Genomic DNA, 23414 nt, shown 5'->3' with positions numbered 1-23414 from the left:
TTTCACATAAACAATTTTACCATACTAGTCAGATAATAAAAGGCTAATTTATACACTACTGCTGCTCCTATAAAAGGTACAACTAGTAAGGTAGTATGATGCATGAACACCCAAGGGTTCCTAAGGATGGCACCTGCAGTCCCAGTTTCTCTTTTTAATTGTTGAACATACAGCTAATCCAATTTTAAGCTCGTTTTAAAAATCAAGATTATCTCTTTAGCTGAGCAGGCATAATTCAAGCACAGAGGTAAGAAATAACAAATACACAAAAGCCCATTTTTAATAAAGTAGCAAAAGCACTCAACAAACCTGACAAAAATGCCAGTGCATGACATTTACATCTTGAGTGCAATCTAGGAGTTCAATGCTAAGAAACACCCAGCCTGACACAGAGTGAAAAATGATTCAGCATATCCAAGTAGTCTGTAGAATACGCTACTGAGCTGTGAAGATGCAGAAGTACTGAAACTTTTTCATTAATAGCACAGAACTGAGGTGAAATCAGAATAACTTAAATCTACATATTGGCACGTTTGTCAAGTATTTAATGAGCCCTCCAGCAGAGAAGAGTAAACAGGCGCTCTTGCTGTGTGTCAGTAGGCGGAGCTCTTCCAGAGCACACAAACCCTGGCTCAGAGCACTCTGCAGTTTTTTAGCTCTTTCACAATAGAGCACTTTATATAAAGAGAACAGAAGTGCCAGTTTCTACTCAGCAGAGGAATTAAAGATGAATTTGGATAAACAGACTATGGGCTGACTTGTACTTCTGGACATACCAGTGGTACCATTAGTGACAGGCTATCTCACTAAGGATTCACACGAATGACTTGTGTTGCACCAAGATTCGTAACACTGAGTACACTGAAGAAAGGAAGTGTTCTAAATCCAAATTATTGTTTCAAAAGAGAAGTCCTCGCCTGAGAATGAGGATTAGTTCTAATACGCTTTCCTAGGCAGTTAATTAAGCCACTAGGGATAGAGTTATCTCGAAACACAGAGTTCTGCGGTTCACAACAGCACTTAACAGCTCAGTTAAGAGGGCCAAAGCTATTGTCTTAATCTCATCTGATGCCTGACCTTCCTGTGGTAACAGCTGTGGAGACCTGCCAGGGAGGAGCATAACAGGAATATTTCTGGATTTATATTTAACTTTCTCTTTCATCATCCAGCTTTTACATTCTTCTCTTTAGAGGAATGTTGCAGTGCACCAGCCTTGCCTCCCTTCCACTGCCTCCAACAGAGGGAGCACCAGTACAAAGACTGTTAAGTACAGCTGTTGGTCAATCTTCGAGCAGTAGTGGTATTCAATCAGTACAAGGCAAAGGAATTTAAGGAAGATCATAGTATTCCCTGATCTATTTGTACTGCATTGTATTTCTTCCTATATACTTCAACAGCCATACCTACTAGTATGATCTGCAATACAGTATTTTTATTTACCAAGTTGATGGAACTTGCACCACAATTCTCGATCCTTCTAAACTTATCTGAGGAGCATAGGCTTCTTTATTTTCAATCTGTGCTGTGTCCACAACCACCTAGCAAATAAAAAGAAAAGGGAAACGATTTTCAGAATTTGTTCTACTTTATCACCCCTGCAGTACAGATGCAATCGTCTCACCTCCGTGCCATGTTACAGGTGCGAAAAGAACCATATAAAAACAAATCAAGTCACAAAATCATTATATGTTGATTTCTATTTTAATATCTTGGGGGTGGGGGGAAGGAAAGCATACCAAATGATCAGTTTGATACGGTAGCATATATTTCAGTGACTTAATTCTTCTCAATTACATACTATAGTTACGTATCAAACATGTACTTACCAACTACTTACCAACTGCTTTATGTAGCAGCTGGTAGTTATCAATGGCTTTGTGTAACAGCCCTTATATTTGAGAAGTCTGGCACAACTGCTACCTTAATAGTGCTCAAACACCTATTAAAATATTGTAAATAACCTAACTGCAGTGCACAATATGATACAGACAAATAGTATTTAGTCTGAATCTCTTCTCATAGCTTGTAATTTTTAATACACATACAACCCCCCCCCACTCATGGTTACAAAGTTTTATACCAATATTTCTCTACTTAATGGAACTATTTATAACAGGGAATTAATAGTAGTGAAGAGAAGTGACTGTTCAATTTGTTGAATTCTCAGCTTTCTGTAAGACATCATGAATTTATATGAAAGATAAAAGTCTTGCAAATTAATCTGCTGTCACGAAACTCTTTTTATGGAAACTGAGAAGGAATGGATTCACTTCAGCTTCATTTAAACTTCAGTACCAGTGATAGTAAGTTCCATATTTGGTTTCTGCTTTCTGTTGTTGTCCAGTCTGCATGGGCTGGCCTTTTTGATCATTTCCATAATTTCCTATTTTGGTCATGCTGAACCAGCAGCTTTTTGGCAGCACTCAGCAGTTCTTGCTCCAGTGACTAGCAGATTAGCTGTACCATTTATCCTTGAAATGGCAAAAAGTCCTTCTGTAAAAAAAGCCTCAAGGGGCATTACTGGCTTTTTTGCAATCATCCTACACTGGTTCTACTTCTATCTCATTGTCTTTTACTAGTTATGAAATGTGAAATATAAATAGTGCTGAGATTTTCTGTCTCTCCTGCATTAACAAAATAATCCAATGATAATTAAACAATTTTTTCCCATCATTTCAGTATTTTAGCATAGGGACTTAGTTTTCCTCCAGTTGTCTCTAAACGCTTGCTCAAGTTTAATCCAACTTGTAAAAACGTGTCTAAGCACAGTTATACGAGGCACCATGCTATTATCCATTCATGAAAATACCTCTCAATTAATAACAGTGCAACCACATTACTTTTTTCCTTCATGTTTATACCATGTTAATTTTATTTAATTTGGTATAGATTTAGCTATATTGCTAATTATAATCAGTTTAAGGAGAGATAAGACTACACAGTAATTCTTCTTGTCCCCCCAGCTCCCAGGAAAATAACTGTCTGCATCTGAGACCCTTAAGTCAAAAACCAAAATTGTGATTTGTGCAGATCCAGATCAGTTCCTGGAAGTGATGCACCATAGTGCTTATGGTCTTGAGCTTTTTTTTCAGGGTCAAGAGCCCGCGTAATATTGTCTCACAATTCATTTATCTGAGTTGTACACAAAATAAACTTAAAATAAACACATTTGTCACTCCCTGCCTGGTGGGTGCTTAGAGGATAGCTTCCTGTGCATCAGACATCTATTGTTCTCGTTTTACAGGTGTTTCCTCCCTCATCTCCACCCAAAGAATGCTTTAAAGAAATAAATTACAGTTTCTCATCATTGCATGAGACTACATACAAGCATAATTAATCTTATAAAAAAAATTATGGCATACAGATTACAAAGAAGAACTCAACTCTCACACCCTTTCAAATTGTAACAAATCAAAAGTGAGAATGAACCAAGAGAAAAGGCTTGCAAGTATTTGCTAAGCGTATAGCTCATTACCGTGTCTTTGAAGATAAAAACCTGCTATTTTCAGAACCAGAGATTCAGGCAAGATCTTTGGAGACATTCTTGCTTCTACTCAGGTAATATTCCTTACACCAGCATTATCATTTGGGAGAATGTCTAAGTAAGTTTTACGCTGACAACTCTCACTACGTTATGATAAACCTGAAGGATATCAGCACTTTAATTACCGGCAGGTCTAACTAGTTATGTCTAGACTAGGGGACACCAGATTTTAAGACTCCTGAGTCAAAATGTGCCTTAGGCCACTCCCCAAAAGGGACCACTCTCATCAGGCCACTCGTCAGGGCAAGAATGAAATCCCTACACCTTTGTTTCACTGAAAAGGAAGTGGTGGGGGGTTGCAGCATCCTCCAAGGCATTCCTCATCTAGATGTTCAGGAGCCAAGAAGTCAGGAATTACAGCACACTCCCAAACGGCTACTGAGAAACAGTTTCTTTCTTGGCCTCATTTCCCATACCCTGCTGCTTTCTGCATCCTACCCACCCTGAACTATGACAGCTAAAGACAATCTCACTTAACCATGGCCCTTTTTCTAGCTGATTTGCATTTATTAATATTTAACACACATTTTCAATTGTATAGAAATTTGATCAATCCTACTATTCCACAGCTGCTCTCCATCCCTGCAAAGATACCACATCTTATGCCTTCCTAAAAGTGCTTAATTCACTACCATTTCCTATCCTCAAATCACCATATCGGAGTGAAGTAAGGACTGATGGCAGGTACGTTGTTATGATACTGATGGTCTGTCCCTTGTTTATATGACAAGTCAGTTGAATTCAACTATGATTTGAACCTACTTCTCTGGCGTATTTAACATGAAGCAGATATCTAATACCTAGTGTGAAAGGAATATTGAAACAAAAATATCTGACATTCATGGTTATTGGAGAATGTATTAACAACACAAAAAATGTATGGTTTAATCAATTAATAAATTGATTAAATTAATAAATCAAATTTAATCAGAATTCTTGATAGAAATTATCATAGGTTACGGTGTATCTCTATGCATGCATATCCTTCCTATCCTACTGCACTCTTGCCCCCATTTCATTTGCCCAGATAAATGAGAACTCATAGTTCAAAAAATGTATTTGTTATGAGTGAACACTTCATTAAAAGAAGAGATTGCAGTAATTAGTTATGGAAGTACAAATACATTTTGTCATCAGAATGCATTTCAAGCATGTATTTTTTAGCAGTACTTAGATACTCTAAAATCTATGAGTTTTTCTGTTTGTTTGTAAAGAACACATCTACAGAAAATCATTTAATAGCTATGTCTTGTGTTGGAGGTGTCAGGTAGTATTGATGCAGAGGACTTCCTGGCTTCTGTTGAGCAGGAAGCCTGCTTCCATTCAAAGCAGAGAGGAAATGGAAAAATGGCAGTTTTCAAAGCTGAGCTAAGAGAAGGGGCGGTGTTAACATGGTCATCTATAGCGAAATAGAAGGATTTTCAAATCTATCTATTGGAAATAAATTTAATTTATGTTCCCTCTAATCCATGAAGTACACAGTATGTTCCCTTGTTCCTATCAACTACAAGAAATATTTATGAAGAACTTGTATTCCATGAGGATACATCTTGTTCATAACTTAAATCAACTGCCGTGTTAAAAACTGAGAAAGAGGAAGACATAGGAAATAAATTTCCAAACACTTTAAAATATCTAGTTTTTCTTCAGGATGTTTAAATAATCTTTTTTTTTTTTTTTGTTAAGCCTATCTATAGTTACTTACCAGTCCAGCTTGGCCAAATAACAATTGTACAGCAGTTTTGCAGGCTCCTCGCCAAGTCGAAGGACAAACCTGATTTAGTACTTCAGTAACAGGAGAGTCATCTCGTGGTGTAAGTCCATTATGGCATCCAGCTTCTTTAATTAACTGCAGCATTGTGTGCTGAAAAAACAAAAATTTTGTCATACCAAGAACATGTTTCAGGAATGTTAACACCAATGCCTCCATATGTATTTACCATTGGTTCTACACATCTTCAAATGCTTTTCAACCAACTACAATGTCTGTTACCTCTAAACAGTCTCGTGAAACTGTAAGAGCTCAACTGCAGAATGAAAGTATGGGAGACAGTCTCTATTTGAAACACTCCAACACAATAAACACTATTTAGCTTATGCGCTTGCAAAACAGTTCAATGAAAACTACAAAAAAACACTGCAAAGACAACAGAAAAACATTTTAAGCTGTGGGTTGTTTCAACTCTTTCAGGAGCAGGGAACTAGCCTTATCTGAAAGGGTGAAAATGCTGATTAAAATTGCCCAAATTACTTCCGAATGGCTACCTTTTCTTTATATTGATCAACTTTTCCACAACTTCTAAAAATACATTTTAAATATATTTCGAAAGATTGCTTAAAGTTTGTGAGAAGAAATGAAAAAGCATTTTGTAATCAAGTTCCTTTTAAAGCACGCCCCTCAGCACTAGAATGGCATGGACCTGACTGATTCTGGAACCTAAGAAGATAAAAGCTCTGAAGTACATCACCTGCTTGGGGCATGTGTAAGGGCTCACTTTGCTCTGCAGATTTTGATACCCAACCACCTATTTTCAGTGTTCATAGAAGCTTCATTACCTCCTAGACTTTTGTGTTTCTCTTAGATTGGACTGAATTTGCCCAGGTGGTTAAAACATTATCAGAGAAAGGCATGGACCTACAATGTTATCACATCTTGTTTCCACAGGAAGTCAGACTAAAAATATGCACTTTTAAGTACAAGTCTGGCACTGAACTTCTACTGCAGTTGTTCTCTGAGTTTTAAGGAGTTCTACTGATTTTTATTTTTAACTACTGTGGTAGGATGCAGGGCTATTACCGTTTTCAGTTTCAGGTTTTCTGCTGCAGACTCATTAAAGGAAATTCCTTTCAGAAAATGTGATCCTATCTGAACAGGTACAGTGGGCAGTTCACACTGAATTGGCTGCGGTGGAGTCTGTCTCCTTCCTGTTTGCTGGGCTTCAGCTTCACTGCAACAGCCCTAAAGTATAAAAGAATAGATCAATTAGAAGGAAATTAAGACATTAAAAAAACCTTGCTGTCAATTTTTTTTTTTTAAACAGTTATTTTCAAGGTGAGGAGGGATGAAAGAGAACAGGTTTAGCAGATCATACCTGAAGACTTGCTTCAATAGCTTTTGGGTTCAAGTGGAAGCCAGCTTTCATTGCATATTCACAATGGCCTAGGCTCTCCAAAGCCACTTTGTAAGCCTGAAATTAAAGAAAAAGTTGAAATGGAACAGCCTCATCAGCAAAGAAGCTGGTAGTCATTGTATCTGGATACACATGTAGAAATTGTTAAGTGAGTAAACCTGTACAGCACATATGCGTTTATCATATAAGACCTGAATACTGGTAATTCTCAGATACCTCATAGCTGCCTGTGGTCCATATTTCTGCAGTAGTATATTCCTTCCCTATCTCATTCATTGACCCACTGACTGTACTAGACACACATAAAAGCAACAGACTTTAGAAACTCACCTGCAAAGCACTATCAATTTTCATGTTTAGCTCTTTGAGCTGATGTTCAGGGATTGCCACACTCTGTGAACAGAAAAGTTGTTGAACTTCAATTCCTGCCAAACATCCATCACAGCCTCTTTCTCGCAATCGAGATGTCGCCTGTAATGTACGGAAAAAAATATTGGGTAAAGAGGTTCAACAATAAACTAGATCACAATTAAAAAACAAAGAAACAAAACAAAAAAAACACACACAGTTTGAAGCATTACAAAGGAGATGAGAAGAAGCACCTGGTGGAAAGGATCTGGAGCTGATTATATATTATAACTGATTCAATTTCTACTGTTACTTTGAAAGTACTGATCTCACGTAATTTGTATGGCATATAGGTGTTGGCTAGCAACTCCAGTCAGCATTGGTTGCTCTATTTCAATTCCTTTTCTTAACTAAGGATCCCGGTTACACAGGCAACATGATGAACATGGTTTGCTGAGTAGAGACTTACGTACATTAAGGTATGCTTTATAAAATTAAGGGTGGTTACTGCAGTGCAATTTGAGAAGAACCACACAAAACTAAAATCAATGGAGCACAGCAAGGGCACAGCAGCTTCATGTAATATGATTTTAAAAAATGAAAAATATGAAAAGCCAAATATCTGTTTGTAACAGGACAATAAAAATAGTACACTACTGAGCAAAGTAAAATAAAAACCTATTCCCAACCACATTTAAGATCTCAGACACTTGATTTTTCAGTCTAAGGAGTCTTGCTCTAAAACACGACGCCCAAATTGGAAATTTTTGCTACTGCAGCCAATGAACAGATGCATTGATTACTTCTACAACATGTACAAAGTTACACCTTTTTCCAAGTGAAATTCTTAAAAAGGAAAAGTAATTTTGAGCTACACACAAACTATCATAAACATTCTGGAACAGTACATAGTCTACTGCCAAACAGGCTGGTTTTATACAGAAATAACGGATTGCCTTCTACTCTCCAATGTAAAAATTCAGAAAGACTTCAGTATTTCATGTCTCCCTTCTATCAAGATGAAATCGATATGACATGAATTGGTCTATCTTTGACAGAGGAGAGAAAGATTATTTATTTACAGAGAGTTGTTTAAGAACTTTTTACTTTACTATCCTAAAACCCCACACAAACCTGCCTCTTTCCATGTATGGACGTTTAATACAGGATTCAATTAGTTGTATTCAACTCCATTTTGAAATATAGGTGATATTAATAGAAATAGCTGAAGTAGACTGTTCTTATGGAAAAGACGTAAAATTATACCAGGATTAGTACTGTTAAGATGCTACATAATATACCTAAAGCATTCCCAAATCCTTATTTCGTCCAATGAAAGAAATCTATGCTGCAGTAGAAATTACCAATAATTCATCTGCATTCAGAGTTCTAAGGGAAATTTGTTTGCTTTCATACACCTTGCAGATGTTAGTTGATAAATGGAAACCCTGACAAGATTTCCAGTCAAGATTATTAACATGCCCATGCACGTTGCCAAATTAGACTTCAAAAGCACAATGCTCTAGGTTACTCAAATTTAAAGAAACCATGTGCTCAATATCTGAAGTTATTTTGATCTGTCAGTCTGTAGACTTCAATAGCGTACAGGGAAAGCAGAAAAGCTCATAAAACTATTTTTCCTTGTCCTTTTTTTTTGGCAGGAAAAGTAAGGATTCCACAGATGGCAAGTGTTAGCTAAAACCCAAGTCAAGAGAGTGGTGTATTTAAGTAATATGATTAACATTCCAAATGGAATCAAACAACATCAAGCCTAACAGATAACTCTCCTTCAGCATGAAGACGAAAGATGTTAAAAGATAGCAAAAAAATTTGAAATACAAAATTGCGTTAATGCTCACAATTTAAGAGGTATAGATGTTATCTAAGTTATTTTTCATCTAAAATTTTACTCTGCATCTGCAAAGACTTTCCACTCAACCACATTTGAACACTGTTAATTCCTTTCTAATAACAAACAGCTGTTTCCACTGTTTGTGCACTCCTTATATACACAATCGATCATGGATATAAACTTTTTACAGAGCAGAGATAGTATAAACACCATATAGGTAAAACAGATTTTAGCATCTGAAACTAATTGCACCGCGTTCCCTCCTTCAAACGTAGCATTTCTTTAATATCAAAGAATTTTTTCTTCCCTTATTAGGACACCCAGGCTTGGATTTTGGTTTCACCAAGTATAAAGCAAGTCCTCCATACCTCTGCTGCTCCTCTCCATGATCTTATTGCATCTTCCAGCTCATTTGTGGGGCTTAAATTTGAGGCTCCGGACCCACTAACGCTCTTTCTTTCCTGGCCTACAGTTTCAGCAAAGCAAGAGTGTGCCACCGGCTGGACCTTCTGCAAAGCTTGTGACAGGAACTGAAAGTGGACCTGCATCACCGTCAAGAAACATCGCCCAAGCACCTGTAGGAGGAAAAAAACCAAACCAATTTCAAGCAAACAAATTTTATAGAAGTAGTTCTTCCTTTTTGTTCAATGCTTGTGTAAGCCACTAAGTAAACTCAGATCTTTTTTAAATTAAAAATATAATAATGAATTAGACCTAAAGTGACACATGATATTTAACCATTTAGTGAAGTATTTACAGTGAGGAACAGTTTGTGATTTAAGGGGAGATCAGAGTGACGTGGTTGATGCAAACCTCGTGTCGTCTTTTCTTCTGAGATCAAGGTAAGATTATTTGAAGAATGAAAAGCTTTAAGTTACTTCGCAATATCAAGCACATGAAACAATAAAAAAAAGTAGCATATTATCACAAGTAGAGTCAACAGCAAAACCCATCTGCACACAGACCTAGCTGAATTTGTGCTAAGAGTCAGCTATTTTAAGACATGATCACAAAATTAGAAGTTTAATCCAGAAGTTTATCTTCCAAACAGTGCGACAATCAGTAATAAGCATGAAAAACCTATTGCCACATAATATAGAGGGGCACCATAGTACCACTTTTAGAATATAACAGGCACTGCAGAAAACACACACAAAATTGCAGCTCTGTCACTTGCATTGTTTGACAGGAACTGCTAACACTGGCACAAATCTTCTCGTCAGAATATTTCCCCAAAATGGGTCACATAATACCACTCATCTGGAAAGCAGGAGGAAGAGTAGGGAAGAGCAAGCACAGGAGGAGCTGCTGGTCTGTCCCCATAGCCGAGGGGGCTGAGGGTGGCACCAACAGCACCCCAAATCCTCTGGGTGCCAGAGCCAGCTCCATATCCTGGACACCCACAGTAGTGCCCTCTGCACCCCATGCATGTCCGTCCCATTGTATCTCCCTCTCTCATGCTAATGCTGCTCCTGAGAATTTTGACCAGAGACAGACATATGCCTCAGTTACTACAAGCAAAACAAAACAAAGATACCCAAAACTGAGCATTATGGCGCAGCCACCGTGTGTGAAAGGACTGGTGGAGTACAACCATGTGAAAGGGCAACCTGGAGGACACAAGTGCTCTGCCTGCTTGCAAGGCCACTCCTTCCTGAGTGGACAAAAGCTTACGACAAAGCACAACTAGGATGCAGGAGAGAAGCAAGTATTTTCCAAATTGCCATAGAAAGGATTTAAATGCTATTCAAAACGTTTTGTTTCTTTTACGGAGTTTGTCACACAAAGTGGTTTAAAATGTATATTTGGCTTTCATTTATTAAGAGACTAGACTTGCATTCCATTTTAGGAATAATTCATAAAATACACAGATAATGTACAAAGCCATTGTGCCCTGGAGCAAGTCAGTCATCTGGCTTATTTTCAGCTACATTCTTCTGGAATAAAAATATTCAGACAGTGATCTTACTGGCAAGATGCTCTAGTCACATAAACAGTTATATGCATTAGCTATCTACTTTAAAAGACTCCGTGGTGGCAATTCTTTTTCCATTGCATCCGGTCTCCTTTTGACATTCCATTCTGGTTCAATCACTTCCTTTCTTTGTACAAGGCATAAAATTAAACATTTTTGGTACTTTGACTGACCCCTGAAAGTGCAGTTTGCACTACTAAAAAAACACTCAGTGAATGATAAAGTGAATAAACCTCCAGCTTTCCTGACTACAAAATTAGAAAGGTTTATAAGAAAACTGCAGGAAAAGACTGGCAATCTGAATATTTCTGAGTTTGAAGAATGCAGTTCTCAGGGGAAGGAAGAAGAAACCAGGACTCATTAGGAATGTCACGCTGATTAAGTTTCAAAGGATATTTAAGGTACAGAGGTTGAAGTTTCCCCTGCCTGGGAATAATGCTCAAAATAAACAAGTGATTTAGTTTTTAAGTGGCACCACACAACATTCCTAATGTAATTTATAATGTTAAACAGTAAAGACAAATAGGAACATCTGCTTTACTGAACTTCTATTTTGTTTGAAAAATAACCTATTTCAGTCTTCCTCAGAAAAGGGTAAGAGTGGTTTTAACTGCTTAAATAAAATCCAATCGGTTGAATATTTTTGCTCGCTCCAGATGACAAACTCGCTTTGCTTCAAAATTCACTTCTTGACGATTTTCTTCCAAAGAGCTCAGTCTCTGTCTTCACAGTGGGAAAGAAGTACGACCACCACCAGTTTAACAAATACAGCCGAGGTCAGCCAGCGGTTACCAAATTGTGTAAAGCAATACTCTAGATCTCTGTTGCAATATCTGCAGAACAACATTAGCATATGGATGTGGTATTTTCACAATTAGAAATACCACCATCTATTTCAAGTTTATTTTTCCTTACTTTGCCATGCAGAAGTGTTCAATTCTCCTGCTTTAGACCATAATAGGAACTTAAAACTAGAGATCTTTTAATAATCAAGGACAAACTGAAACTGTTGCAGTTGTCAAACAGTAGGTTTCTCTTGATTGTGGTATTTTCTTAAACTATTTCTTAGAATCATTTCCATTGCATGTACTATGATGTTTTCTGGCTTGCAAACTTTCTATCCCAAGAAATATACCTTTAGCACCTTGACTTTCCTAACCCTTTACCAGGTAGGACAACAATCTATCTAGGAATGACCTTACCTAAAAGAAATCTGGCATCATAGTTAGGCAGTTGAAAGCAATAAGACTTTTGGGGAGGTGTTGTGTCAGACTTCATCTCTGAAGCACATGATGAGTTTAATCAAACTGGTTACATACAAACCAAAGCACCAGATGGGGATGCAGTGGTAGGTTACATTTTTGTTTTTATTTTTTTCCCAAACAACAACAAAAACATCACAACACAATTATCCAATGGTTTCCTACTACCCTCATTTCCCTTATCATGGCTCTTTAAGGCTTTGCTGACAACAAGCCCTGTGCACAACCTGCCTACCCACCGAAGAAACCAGATTAAAATAGCAACATAATTAAGTTAACAATGAGCCATTACTCAAACTGGTGTACCAGATTATAAGATAACCACCTTTCCCACATATTACTGGAAGTGAGCAGAATATTACTCATTTTTTACTACGTAGCAATGCCCTGCAGTTCGGAAGAGTGATCTCATACAACCAAAACACCTCTAAGAGAAGACAATCCTGCTCGCTAACAAAGAGTTACCTGCAAGATAAACTAGATTCCAGTGGAAGTTGTACCTCTACATTTGCAGTACTAGGAGAGAGGAGCAACTGAACAGACTTGCCCAAATAAGAGGCTCCTGAGTACCTCTTCAGAGGATACTGCTGAGCTGCCACTCAAGACACTGAGTGTCCCCTAGTAGAGATGCTGGAAGGGGAACTTCAGATACTATTATATTCCCTGCCCAGTCCAATGAAAAATTATCCTGCCTCTCACACACTTTTTCCCCGGTTAGTGAACCCTGGTGAAGTCATACGCAAGCATTACACTTTCTCTGCTTCCATTATGCAGATTCAGAAGTTTTTTAATCCTGCTTCTAGTTTTATGAAGATGTTAACATTTCAGAGATCAGGGGAAAAAATATTTTGTTAAAGTTTTTGTTAAAGTTTTCGCACAAATAGTTCAGTATTCAAATCATAGAAAAGCAGATTAGGAGAGGATCCCCAAAGTTCATCCTACTGTCCCAAGCAAGGGGTAATTTCACTGAGTCAGATCTGCTAGACACAGGTATAACCTGTTCTGTAAGGTCTCCATGATGGAGGCTCCCTACCCTTCGTAGCAATCCACTTCAGTGCTTCTCTGACATTACAAAGTATTTCCACAACATCCTATATGAATGTTCTCTTCTGAAATTTAATTTCATTACTACTTGCTCAGTCCTACGTGGACATGAAGGACAGAACATTGCCACGTCCTTCTGGCTGCTTCTCACATACCTGCAGGCTTCTGGTTTTCCTTCTCAGTCTTTCCTTCCGTAGAGTCAGTCCTTCTAGTTTGTCCTCTGAAGTCCTATTTTCTGCATGCCTGATTACTCCTGCTACTCTCCTCTGATGTCTCTTTCAGTTGCTCACTACATTTAGTGTAACAGCAGTAGTGCCTGGATGCAGTGTTGTATTTAAGGCCACAATAGTCAAACTGAAGAGTTTAATACTAATTTCATGCTTCATGCAGGTTATAGTTATTTTAATCACATGACAACTGTCTCCTTGCAATAGCACCAATGATTTATGCTTTGCAACAGCACAATACTGACTTCTGTTCAGGACAGGACTGCCATAAGCCCTAGGATTGTTCTGCAACACTCCTGCCCATGGGCATTGCCCACACCAACTGTGAGGATAATTTCTATTTAAATTCTATAACATTTAGTTTTCCCCTGTAAATTTCACCTCAACTGGAAATCTTAAACTGAACAACCTAGTTCATTTTCAGTTCAGTAAATCTTGCAGCACACTCGCCCTGTGTACTTTGTGATCACCTACAAACTTAAAGGTATTCTCTATGCTGACCTCTAGCAAGGTCAATTTTGACAGTGAGCAACTGGTAACTGCTTCCTGGGTTACACTGATCCAGTCAGGTTGTCATCTACTTACATCATCTACACTACAATCCCTGCATGACTTCTAAGACTACCATGAGAGTCAGCTTCAAACAATTTCTGCTGGTTCTTAAACAAAAGTAGAATGTAATGCTCATCTCATTGTCCAAAAGTTCCCATAAACTCTGCACACTTTTTATAAAAGTATGTGCAAGATACAGCTTTCAGTAATAAAGATGTAAGAACAGTACAGAGACAAGTGACTAATTACCACAAGGTACACTTAAAAAGAAACCAAGAAGCCAAGCTGTTTTGCCTGCATTCTCTTTGCATTTGTTCCTTCCATAGATAGAGGCACCTGGTGAAGAGAGCACTGCAGGTACACACGGAGCTCAGTAGCAAGCATCATCACAGGTATTTTGACTGTCTTTAATCACATGAACCCACACTGATTTTTAATTAATAGACATTTTTCCTGCAACCCTAGAGAAACAGCGATGCTATTAGATGGTTTTCAAGAACAAAGATCTAGAGAAGATACCTACAGCAAATATATATACTATAAAATCTATAGCAATCTTAATTCTTAGCGTACTAGGTATACAACATGAAAAAACGTTGATCATACTTCTCACTACAATTATGTAGTACAAATAGCATTCTGCTTAACTACTTCATCAGTTGTACAGCTACAGAGAGAAGATCACGCTTGATAAGCATGTGAGTATAACATTCAGGTAACTTTGTAAGGATGAAATCTAAACCAAAAATAGGAACTCAGGAGCAAGTTTTCTTCTTAGGAAAGAATTCTGTAGGAAGAACTTTGCAAAGGCTGCTATGAAATCAAGAAATATATCAAAATCTGAAGAACTACTTAAAACAGCAGGGATTCATACATGAAAACGTTTAGCATTATGCCTTACATAATTATGAAGTTTACTACAGGAAAATATACAGCCAGACAGAATTGCAGTTGTAGATGCTATCCTAAACTTCAAAATCTCAGAATTTTGACTGCTGGGCATCTGCTGCCAGCATACGGAGATTAAAGCAAAGTTGTGGCAAATTTTTACAGCACAAATATTTCATGTTCACATGGTATTTTCTTTTTAAGCTTAACAGCTCACAAAGTAAACAAATAGTCTGAAGAGTGATGAAGTGTTGTTTTACACTAATTTGGATCATTTGTCAATTGATATGCAGTTTTATGCAAGCACTGATGGCTATATCCCTCTCTTAAGTGTTCAGATTTCCACCCAGAATGGATAACACTAAGGAAAATATAGTTTAATTTAGAATACGATGGCCCAATATTATTAGAAATTAGCTAACATAGAACAGGAAATCACAGCATATCCGGAGCTGGAAGGGACCCGCAAGGATCACTGAGCCCAACTCCTGGCTCCACACAGGACTAGCTAAAATCAAACAAAGGTTTAAAACTTTCATTTACTTACTTAGGCTTGCTAGTTTTGGGCAGTGGGGTGCTGGGTTTGTTTGCCTTGCTTTAATTATTTTAGTTTTTTTTTTTTATTTGTTATTTGTTCTACACTAGACATGTTTTCCCAAGTACAACTAGAGATCCAGTAACCTCTTTTGTAAGTTTAAATCATACAGAAAATACCATTTAGAATTAGGTAGGTAGTACAATTTAATTAATCTTATTTCATAAAGTCTTTAAATTTAGTACAAGTCCTTATGCAGAAATACCCACTAAACATCTCATTCAACGTAGTTTGAAACTGACCACTGGAAGTCACGTAATAATTTTGAGAACAAAAATGAAAACGCTTCTCCTTTTATCAGTGTTGCCCACAAATACAAAAGCAAGGCAGAAAGAAATTTCAGTGTAGCACTGATTTTAAGTAAAAGTCCAATTAACAAGGAATGATATAAATTCACATGCAAAACAGAATCCTCCAAGGTAACTTACCTCAATGTCTTGTAGGCTGAATTCTTTTTGATCTTTAAAGTTCGCAGCGCCTGCACTCAGTTCCATCAGCATTTTTGCTATTTCTGGTTTTATTGCTGCTGTGAGTCGACTCGCTGCTTCCATGACATGTTCCTGCACGTCTTTCAGTTGCATAGCTGCCTTAGAATAGTGAGAGTTCCTAAATACACTGCTGAAAAGGTCTGTAAGGAAAGTGCTCGTACGGCAAAACACGTTGAGTGCATCCAGATATTTGGAGATTCCCTGCTGGATGTCCGCAATCGGAGTAGTATGGGATACAGGGTGGTTGCAGCTGCCCGCAGCAGCTGAGGAGACCAAAGGGGATGCTGGGGTTGTAGATGCCAGCGGTGCGCTCAGGGTCCTGCCTAGCTCAGGCATTTGATACTGCTGGTGTTGCTGCACTTTTTGCTTGGACCCGCCAAGCAAAAAGCGCCGCTTATAGTCCATTTTGCTTTCTTGTGCACTACAGCAATACATAAGTGAGTGCTTGTCCGAAGATCTCTTGAATTAACAATCACTTGTCAAACTCCTTCCCCAAATATATAGTTATGTACAGTAACAGTGGAGGACTGTGTACATCAGTTTCACAAAAGGCATTTCAAAAAGGCAAGCGTCTGTATAATCTGTATCAGCAGTGAGAAAGGCAGCAGATTTGCTGACTTAGTATTTTCAGTGTTCAGTGCAGCCCCGCTGCAGTTATAAACTGTACTCAGAAAGCAAGCCGAAGTATCTTAATAATGCTCTGTCTCGTTCGGTATTCCACTCCACACACAGAAAAGCAACACTGGAGCAGAGAAGTTATCGCCTACAGTTTCTTCATGAGTGTATTATTGTCACTTGCTGTTAAGTTTATAAAAGTTATTTTTGTCAACGCAAATAATATTTCGAGAAGCAATGCTTTAATACATTTTTCCAATTAGTAATATCAGGAAAAGTGGAACAAACCACCGATCAACAGCGATTATAAAAGCAGTGCAGAGGCTTCTTCCTTAAAAAAGCAAATGTCAGCAGATCAAATATCTTCAAATGTCTTGACAGATCCAGTCTGCCAAATCAGTTTACTTGTAGTGTCTCTTCTTAATACTGGAGGGAAAAAAATCTGGGCTCTGTTTACAGAAGACCTTGCAAGTATAAGCTACTAAAAATTAGAGTGTTTATTATTGCAAGCCTTCTTCCCCTTTCCTTGTTTGTTGAGGTAGTTGTTTCCGTTGTAACATTAAGAAGTGGTGCTTCCAGACTGCATTTGCCCTCAATTGTAGACTCAGAACAAAAATGCACAAATGTATTTGTAAGGCCTCTAGGTCATTTCCTGTGAAGGAAGAAAAAAAAAGTTTAAAGCCTTATGGAACAATAAGCAGTTCTAAGATTTTAATTCCTGCAGCGTCCCGGTATACTTCTCTAGGCATACATTGTCGATGACACAAGATCGAAAGGAAGGGAGAGTTGTATGGGCTGTTCAAAAGGCAGTTACAAACTGGTATCGTCACATCACTGAACTCAACACCCCTGAGTGTTTTCTTATTAATTCTCCCATCCTAGACTCAAGCTTGAGTAGCAGTTAATCCCCAGTGCAACCCTTACACAGTTAAGAACAGAAGAGTCTATTAATGCAGACCTTAGGAGGAGTTAATCACATTTTCTAACCTTATCCTTTTCAAATAATTCAAAAATTAAGTCAATGAAACCTTTTTTCACATACCGTAATTCATTGCAGAAATATGAGACTCCCATTCTTTCTAGTAATTTACTAAATCAACATACAGCTTTTTTTTTTTTTTTTAGTACAACAGCAGAAAAACCTGTCTATATCCTAACTGAGACCCTGTTTCAGGACAATGACATGTATCTATCATAGGGGGCAAGATCTTATACAAGACAGAACTGCCTAACGGGTTGGCCTGAACAGCAATCCCACCAGACACAAAAGTAGGGAGGAAATACAGCCACTAGTACCGCCCTACTCCTACTGGCAAACTGAGGCGCAGCTGGACAGCCAAGAGCACTTTCTGGAAGGCATTCGTAGGGAGGTGAAGAGAGCCTGAGCAGTGAGAAAGGGTCAGTTTGCAGCAGGTGACGTTCAAGGCCAGAGCTGGAACTTCTGAAAAAAGGCACGAAGATCTTTAAGTCCTTGCTTTCAGCCAAACATAACTCCTAACTGGACAGGGTCTGGCATCTCAGGACCACGTATACAAGTTAAAGTTGTATCTATACAATGATCACAGTTACCCACAAACAACAACATAAAAAACAACCCTCTGATTTACCGTGTCAAGACACTATCAGAAGGGACGTATAATGTAGAGATATACAATTTGTTTCTACCCATTCCTAGGCATTAGTCACTCTAAGCCACTCTCTCCTTCTCCTACGCATGCATATAAGTTGATTTATGTAAGTTGATTTCATCAAACAAGGACATTCTTTTTCTTACTGCATCAATTACATTTTACAATGTTAGTATCAAATATTAACTTTTTTCCCCCGGAGTACTTCAAAGAATAATCTAGATTTAATAGGAAGGAACCCTTTAATTCAACAACATTATATTTCTTTTGCCATTACATTTAAGATATGAAACCTGTTCTAATGTTGTCAAAACAGCTGGGGAATAAAGATTGTATCTTCAGTCAAAATTTCTTCTGACTGGTGGAAAAAAGAAACTATCAATTCGTTCATATAATGTGTTTTGACAGACGTATGAAACACAACCTTAGAAAAAAGCAGGCAAGACGCAGCAGGACAGAACAACATGAAGGGAGTTGGATAGTCTCACACCCACTAAAACAACAGACACGAGTTTTTCAGGAAGTCGCTGCTGCAGATGGTTCTGCTTCTGAGATCTAGAGCAAATATTCTTCCACATTCCCACTTTTTAAAACATGACAAACAGATAAAACACAGCAGACATTCCCATATGCATTTCAACATCCCTTATTAAAGTACTTCAAGCTGATTACTTTATTTCCTAATAATTAACTTCACACTTCTCTCAATATTCACATTGAGTGCATTTAAGTGCAGTAAACCCATTAAAATGGATTCTTACTTTAAAAGCTTCAGTGCCTTACAGTAGAAAAATCATTTTTCTTGATTGCATAAAAACGTAGACAGAACAAAAGAGTTAATCTACATGCATTGTGTAAGTAAATTGGTGATTATTTTCCCTAAGTAGACATGAATTTCACAGTGCAGAAGAAGTTAAGAAATGATCATGAAACATCTAAGTGTTAATTAATGCCAAAAGTAGAAAAAACTAATTGAGGAGTTCGAGCTATACAGCACTGAATTAGGCATTACAGATGCACTATGCTTTGGTTCTTCGTATTGAACCTTTCAGGATCAAACTAAGGTACTGAATTGGTAACAGTCCAATATTTAACTCATACAAAAACCTGCTACACTCTGAAAACGTAAGTGAAATGAATAGAAAAAAAGGTGTTTTCACATTTCCTACAGCCATGAGCAAAGACGATTGATCACTGTTTTACTAACAGACACTTTCACAGGCAAATCTGTAAGAACACATTCAACTCTTCAACATCTCATAGCCTTCAAAATTCACTTGTAATAAAACCAGCACAAAAGCTTACAGCGGACAGCTTATGTCCTTAGCATCTAAGAAGATACACGTTTCTTTAAAGAGAGAAGTGACAGGTCTTGATACTTCCAGACACCAGGCATGCGGGTAACACTACAAGTATTACACATTCTATAATGAGACTCCAACATGCTATGTATAAAGTAAACACACTTCCTTTTGTATCTTTTCCTGAAAAAGTGAAGAGAAGACCGTTCCCACGCTCCCCCCTCCCTCCCCAGTGCTGCAGCTCCACCGCTGCTCTTGGCTCATGGACTAAGAGTGGGGACTCCACATTTTAACAATTTGAACTTTGCGTCAATCCAGACCATGCTGTATCAGAAAAAAATTCCAAGGATTTCATTCTGGTAATACAAGAGTAGCATGTTATCTGTCCAAAATGTAACTGTGAAGTTTGTGTTTCATTTTGCAGAAAACACAGATATTCAGAAATCAAGTATAGAAGTCTCAAAAAGTTAGCATACCACAAATCATGAAGTTGTATGCCTTCCTTTATGTAACCAAGGCCAAAGTGTTGTTCACATACAGTTAGAAGTTATATATTGGTATAGAAGGCTTACCCATTTTAACTTGGAGTTGATTCATTTTAAACTATCCCAAACTAAAGACGGATTATGTCCACAGCAACAGAGTATGTTTAGCATCTACAAAACAGATCCACTTAAAACCACTAGAAACTGAAATCCACATGCCAGAGAAAAACAAGTAACAATAGAATTCATTAACAAATTTCATAAGCTGAGAAATTCAATTCTGCCTTCAACTAGAACATCTCCACTCTCAATTAACATGCTACATCTATTACTATTTAAGTTGCCATATCAATGACAATGAGAATATACAGAAGTTTCTCAACAACTGCATAACAGTTGATCCATCCATCAAAAGAAACAGCATAGAATTAAGCTACATTACAGGGATTGTCATGCAATTGAAAACATAAGTTAAAAACAAAAGTCTACATATTGCTGGAAAATTCTAAATTATATGTTTTTTGAAGAAAGCTTATATAAACATAGCAATAACAAATCTGCAATACAAAAAACATAGAATTAGCTTGCGGAACCTGATAAACATAGTAACAAGTTACCACAACAAGAAGCTACTTCTCATGTACTAGTTTTATATAAAAGGTGACAAAAATACGTCTCACATTATATACATTTTAATCTAACCTTCCTGGTAGGAATGCAGCTTTTTTCATAAGGTCGTTTACAGTTGCTCAAGATTTCAAACAACTATTTCACTTTCTTGGCTGAGGAAATGTGGTTTTGGTGGTTTTGTTGTTAGTTTTTTTTTTTTTCTTTGAGGTCTTTTTTTTTCTTTAAATCAAGCAATAACAACTTTTACACTTTCTTAGTAAGAGAGAAGCTAATCGGGTTTAGATGCAGTTCTGATCAGAGCTAACACATTCTGATTATCGCAGGATCTCCTAAAACCAACAAAAGAAAGGGGCATGATTTTATATTGGCTCGCACCAATGACAGAAATACCCCTCAAAAATCATCTTTCGAGGATGTTGAGGAAACACAGCACAGTGTGTTTTGGGAAGACAGAGAAGGTATCAGCTTTATCAGGACTAGCCAGCACTTGATTAATAGCATAGCTTATACTTCTGGAAGAAATTCATAAAAGTGTTCTTTGTGGGTTGTTTTTGTTCTGGTTTGTTTTTTTAAACTTTTCAGAATAATTTAAGAGCTAAAACTATGTTCAGAAAATTAAACAAGAATAGCAATCTCCAAATAATGCCGACTGGTGGAAAATACCCATTAATCTGTCTGACATCAACTCACTTATTCTGCACCTGTGATTTCTTACCAACACATCATAAATACTGAAAGCATGCAAATGCTTTTACAAGGGTTGACAAGCACCATCTTCACCATCAGGGCAAACAGGGCTCACAGTTTCTCAGGGCCTCGCTCCAGGCAGCTGCCAGGCCACAGGCACCAGAGAAGCCCATCGCCCCCCAGCAGGAAGAGGATGCCATGCTGGTAGCTCAGCCTAGCGGCAGGCAACCCACACCACCACAGCCCCCCTGCTTTCAGTCAGGTGCCTGTATTTAGGCTGCAAAGCCAAAAAGGAAAACCAACCCCTCTTTTCAAGGCTGACAGCCTTTTTAATGGGGTAGACTGCTGTAGCACCTCTTGAATTTTTAAGTCTCCTATTTGAGGAGAACGGGGAAGAGAGACATCGATAGACTATTAAGCCAATATCATCTCACTTCTGTTAGCTCACATTGCTTGTTGGGATTCCTTCTTGGCTGTTTGCCCAGAACAGTTGGAGAGGAAAAAAAACAAAAACGACAAGAAGTAGGCATGCCAATCCTTAGTGAACCCATAAAGCTCCTGTTGGAAACATCCTCCTTGCAAGGTCTACCCTTCCTAAAACCAGCTCACCAGATGCTCTGGCCCACTCTCCCCCCACACCAGTTGGGGTCCGTAACTCACAGGACACACTCCACATGGATTAAGTAGTTTGCCTCAGTTTAACCAGGCTGTAACTGAGCATTCTGCTTAGTTTTATATAAATCTACACAGACCAATTTGTTAATACAGAAACTAATTTTCTAATTTAGTGGTGAATCAATTACAAATAGAAGCATGAAGATTTATTAAATCTAACTGGGAGGCTCCATCAACTTCACTTTATTAGTTCATCAAAGACAAATTTCATCAATGAAGTATCCAACTAATATTTATAGGCAAGTCTCAACTAATTTATTACATTTTGTCTAGGCCTTTCTTCCTTCTCAAGACGACCCTCCTTAAAACAAGTCTATTAGCTTATTGGTGCCGATTTGTGGGTTTTGCCCTTGTACTGAAAAATCCTCTAAAAGCACAAGTATGCTACGTCCTAAATGACAAGCAAAGACAAATATAGCCCCATCCCCTGCACCTAAAGAAACAAATCACCAAAGACTTTGTCATGAAAATCACTCAGAAACAAAGAGATCTGGAGAAAGCTGAAGAATAACAAGTTTCCAGAGCTAGGTAAGGACTGAGAGTCTTGACTGCTCAGCACCACACCACCTCGCTTCCAACAATCCTCCAGAAAAGGATCCATAGTCCTGAGGCATACAGCTACACTCCCTTTGAAATATATCTGCAAGGTGGTATCTCTAAACCAAATTCAGAGTTGTCAGTACACTGACTGGATTTTTCCAGGGCAGAGCCTACACTGTGTCAGGCAGCTTCTTACATTTTGTTTGAAGTAAAACACTTACCACAGAACGGCACTAATTCCAATCTCAGCAGTAAGATATGACAGCAAAAGGAAAATCTGGTGAAAGGAATGTGTTAAACCAAACCTTCTTTCAGACTTCAGTGCCTCACTGAATGTCAAAAATAGACGCCTGTGTCAGATCAGGATCACTGTTTCAATCCTCCCTTGGCAATAGGCGCTTACCTTATCTGTTTTGAAAACAGGACCAGTTCTCTTTTTTAAAGACAACTGTTCATGCAGAAGAGAAGGAAAGAAGATAAGCTACCATATCAAGAATGGACATTAACAAAGCATTTGCACAAAGCATGAGAAATTCATGTCCAATATGATTGCCACCAGAGACTCAAAACCCATTTCTCTCATCTCCCAAAAGGGTGCACATCTGCCACAAGCATTTGTGCTCTTGCTGAACTTTATAACGTGCTAAGACAAAAACAAAAAAAAGATTGATGGGACCACAGTAAAAGTAAGCATAAACATCATAAGCTTTCCATAAAAAAAAAAGAGCTCTGCCTCTCAGAATGTACTGTCTACAAAGTTCTTGCTACTACCTACTGGAGTGCTTGGGAAGAGAAGCCTGCTCTCTCTGAAAGCAAGCCACTTGCAACCTGTCACCTGAAAAAATACGCTCTTCTTCAAAACAGAGTGAAGTACCGAAGGCTGTAGTTTCAAGGAAGAGAAGGAAAGCAGACAATTTCTAGACAAGTCTGAGAATAAGTTAACATCT

General features: G+C 38.0%; 1 protein-coding gene across 9 annotated transcripts in view; it reads right to left on the bottom strand.

The window, feature by feature from the left end:
* GARRE1 (granule associated Rac and RHOG effector 1) overlaps nt 1-23414 on the bottom strand; it is a 54224-nt gene that overhangs the window by 10090 nt on the left and 20720 nt on the right. For all 9 annotated transcript variants that reach the window (XM_035543390.2, XM_050713187.1, XM_050713188.1 and 6 more), the window contains 7 exons: nt 15847-17173; nt 9244-9450; nt 7006-7146; nt 6637-6732; nt 6342-6503; nt 5250-5408; nt 1441-1538 (listed from right to left, as the gene is read on the bottom strand). In XM_035543390.2, the coding sequence (XP_035399283.1) occupies nt 1441-1538; nt 5250-5408; nt 6342-6503; nt 6637-6732; nt 7006-7146; nt 9244-9450; nt 15847-16341 (1358 nt within the window). In that variant the 5' untranslated portion in view covers nt 16342-17173. The remainder of the gene's footprint in view (nt 1-1440; nt 1539-5249; nt 5409-6341; nt 6504-6636; nt 6733-7005; nt 7147-9243; nt 9451-15846; nt 17174-23414) is intronic.

The sequence above is a fragment of the Cygnus atratus genome, chromosome 12 (assembly GCF_013377495.2).
Source record: "Cygnus atratus isolate AKBS03 ecotype Queensland, Australia chromosome 12, CAtr_DNAZoo_HiC_assembly, whole genome shotgun sequence".
In the NCBI taxonomy this organism is placed as follows: Eukaryota; Metazoa; Chordata; class Aves; order Anseriformes; family Anatidae; genus Cygnus; species Cygnus atratus.
Note: the sequence above shows the minus strand (reverse complement) of the source record. Positions and strands in the feature narration are given on the sequence as shown.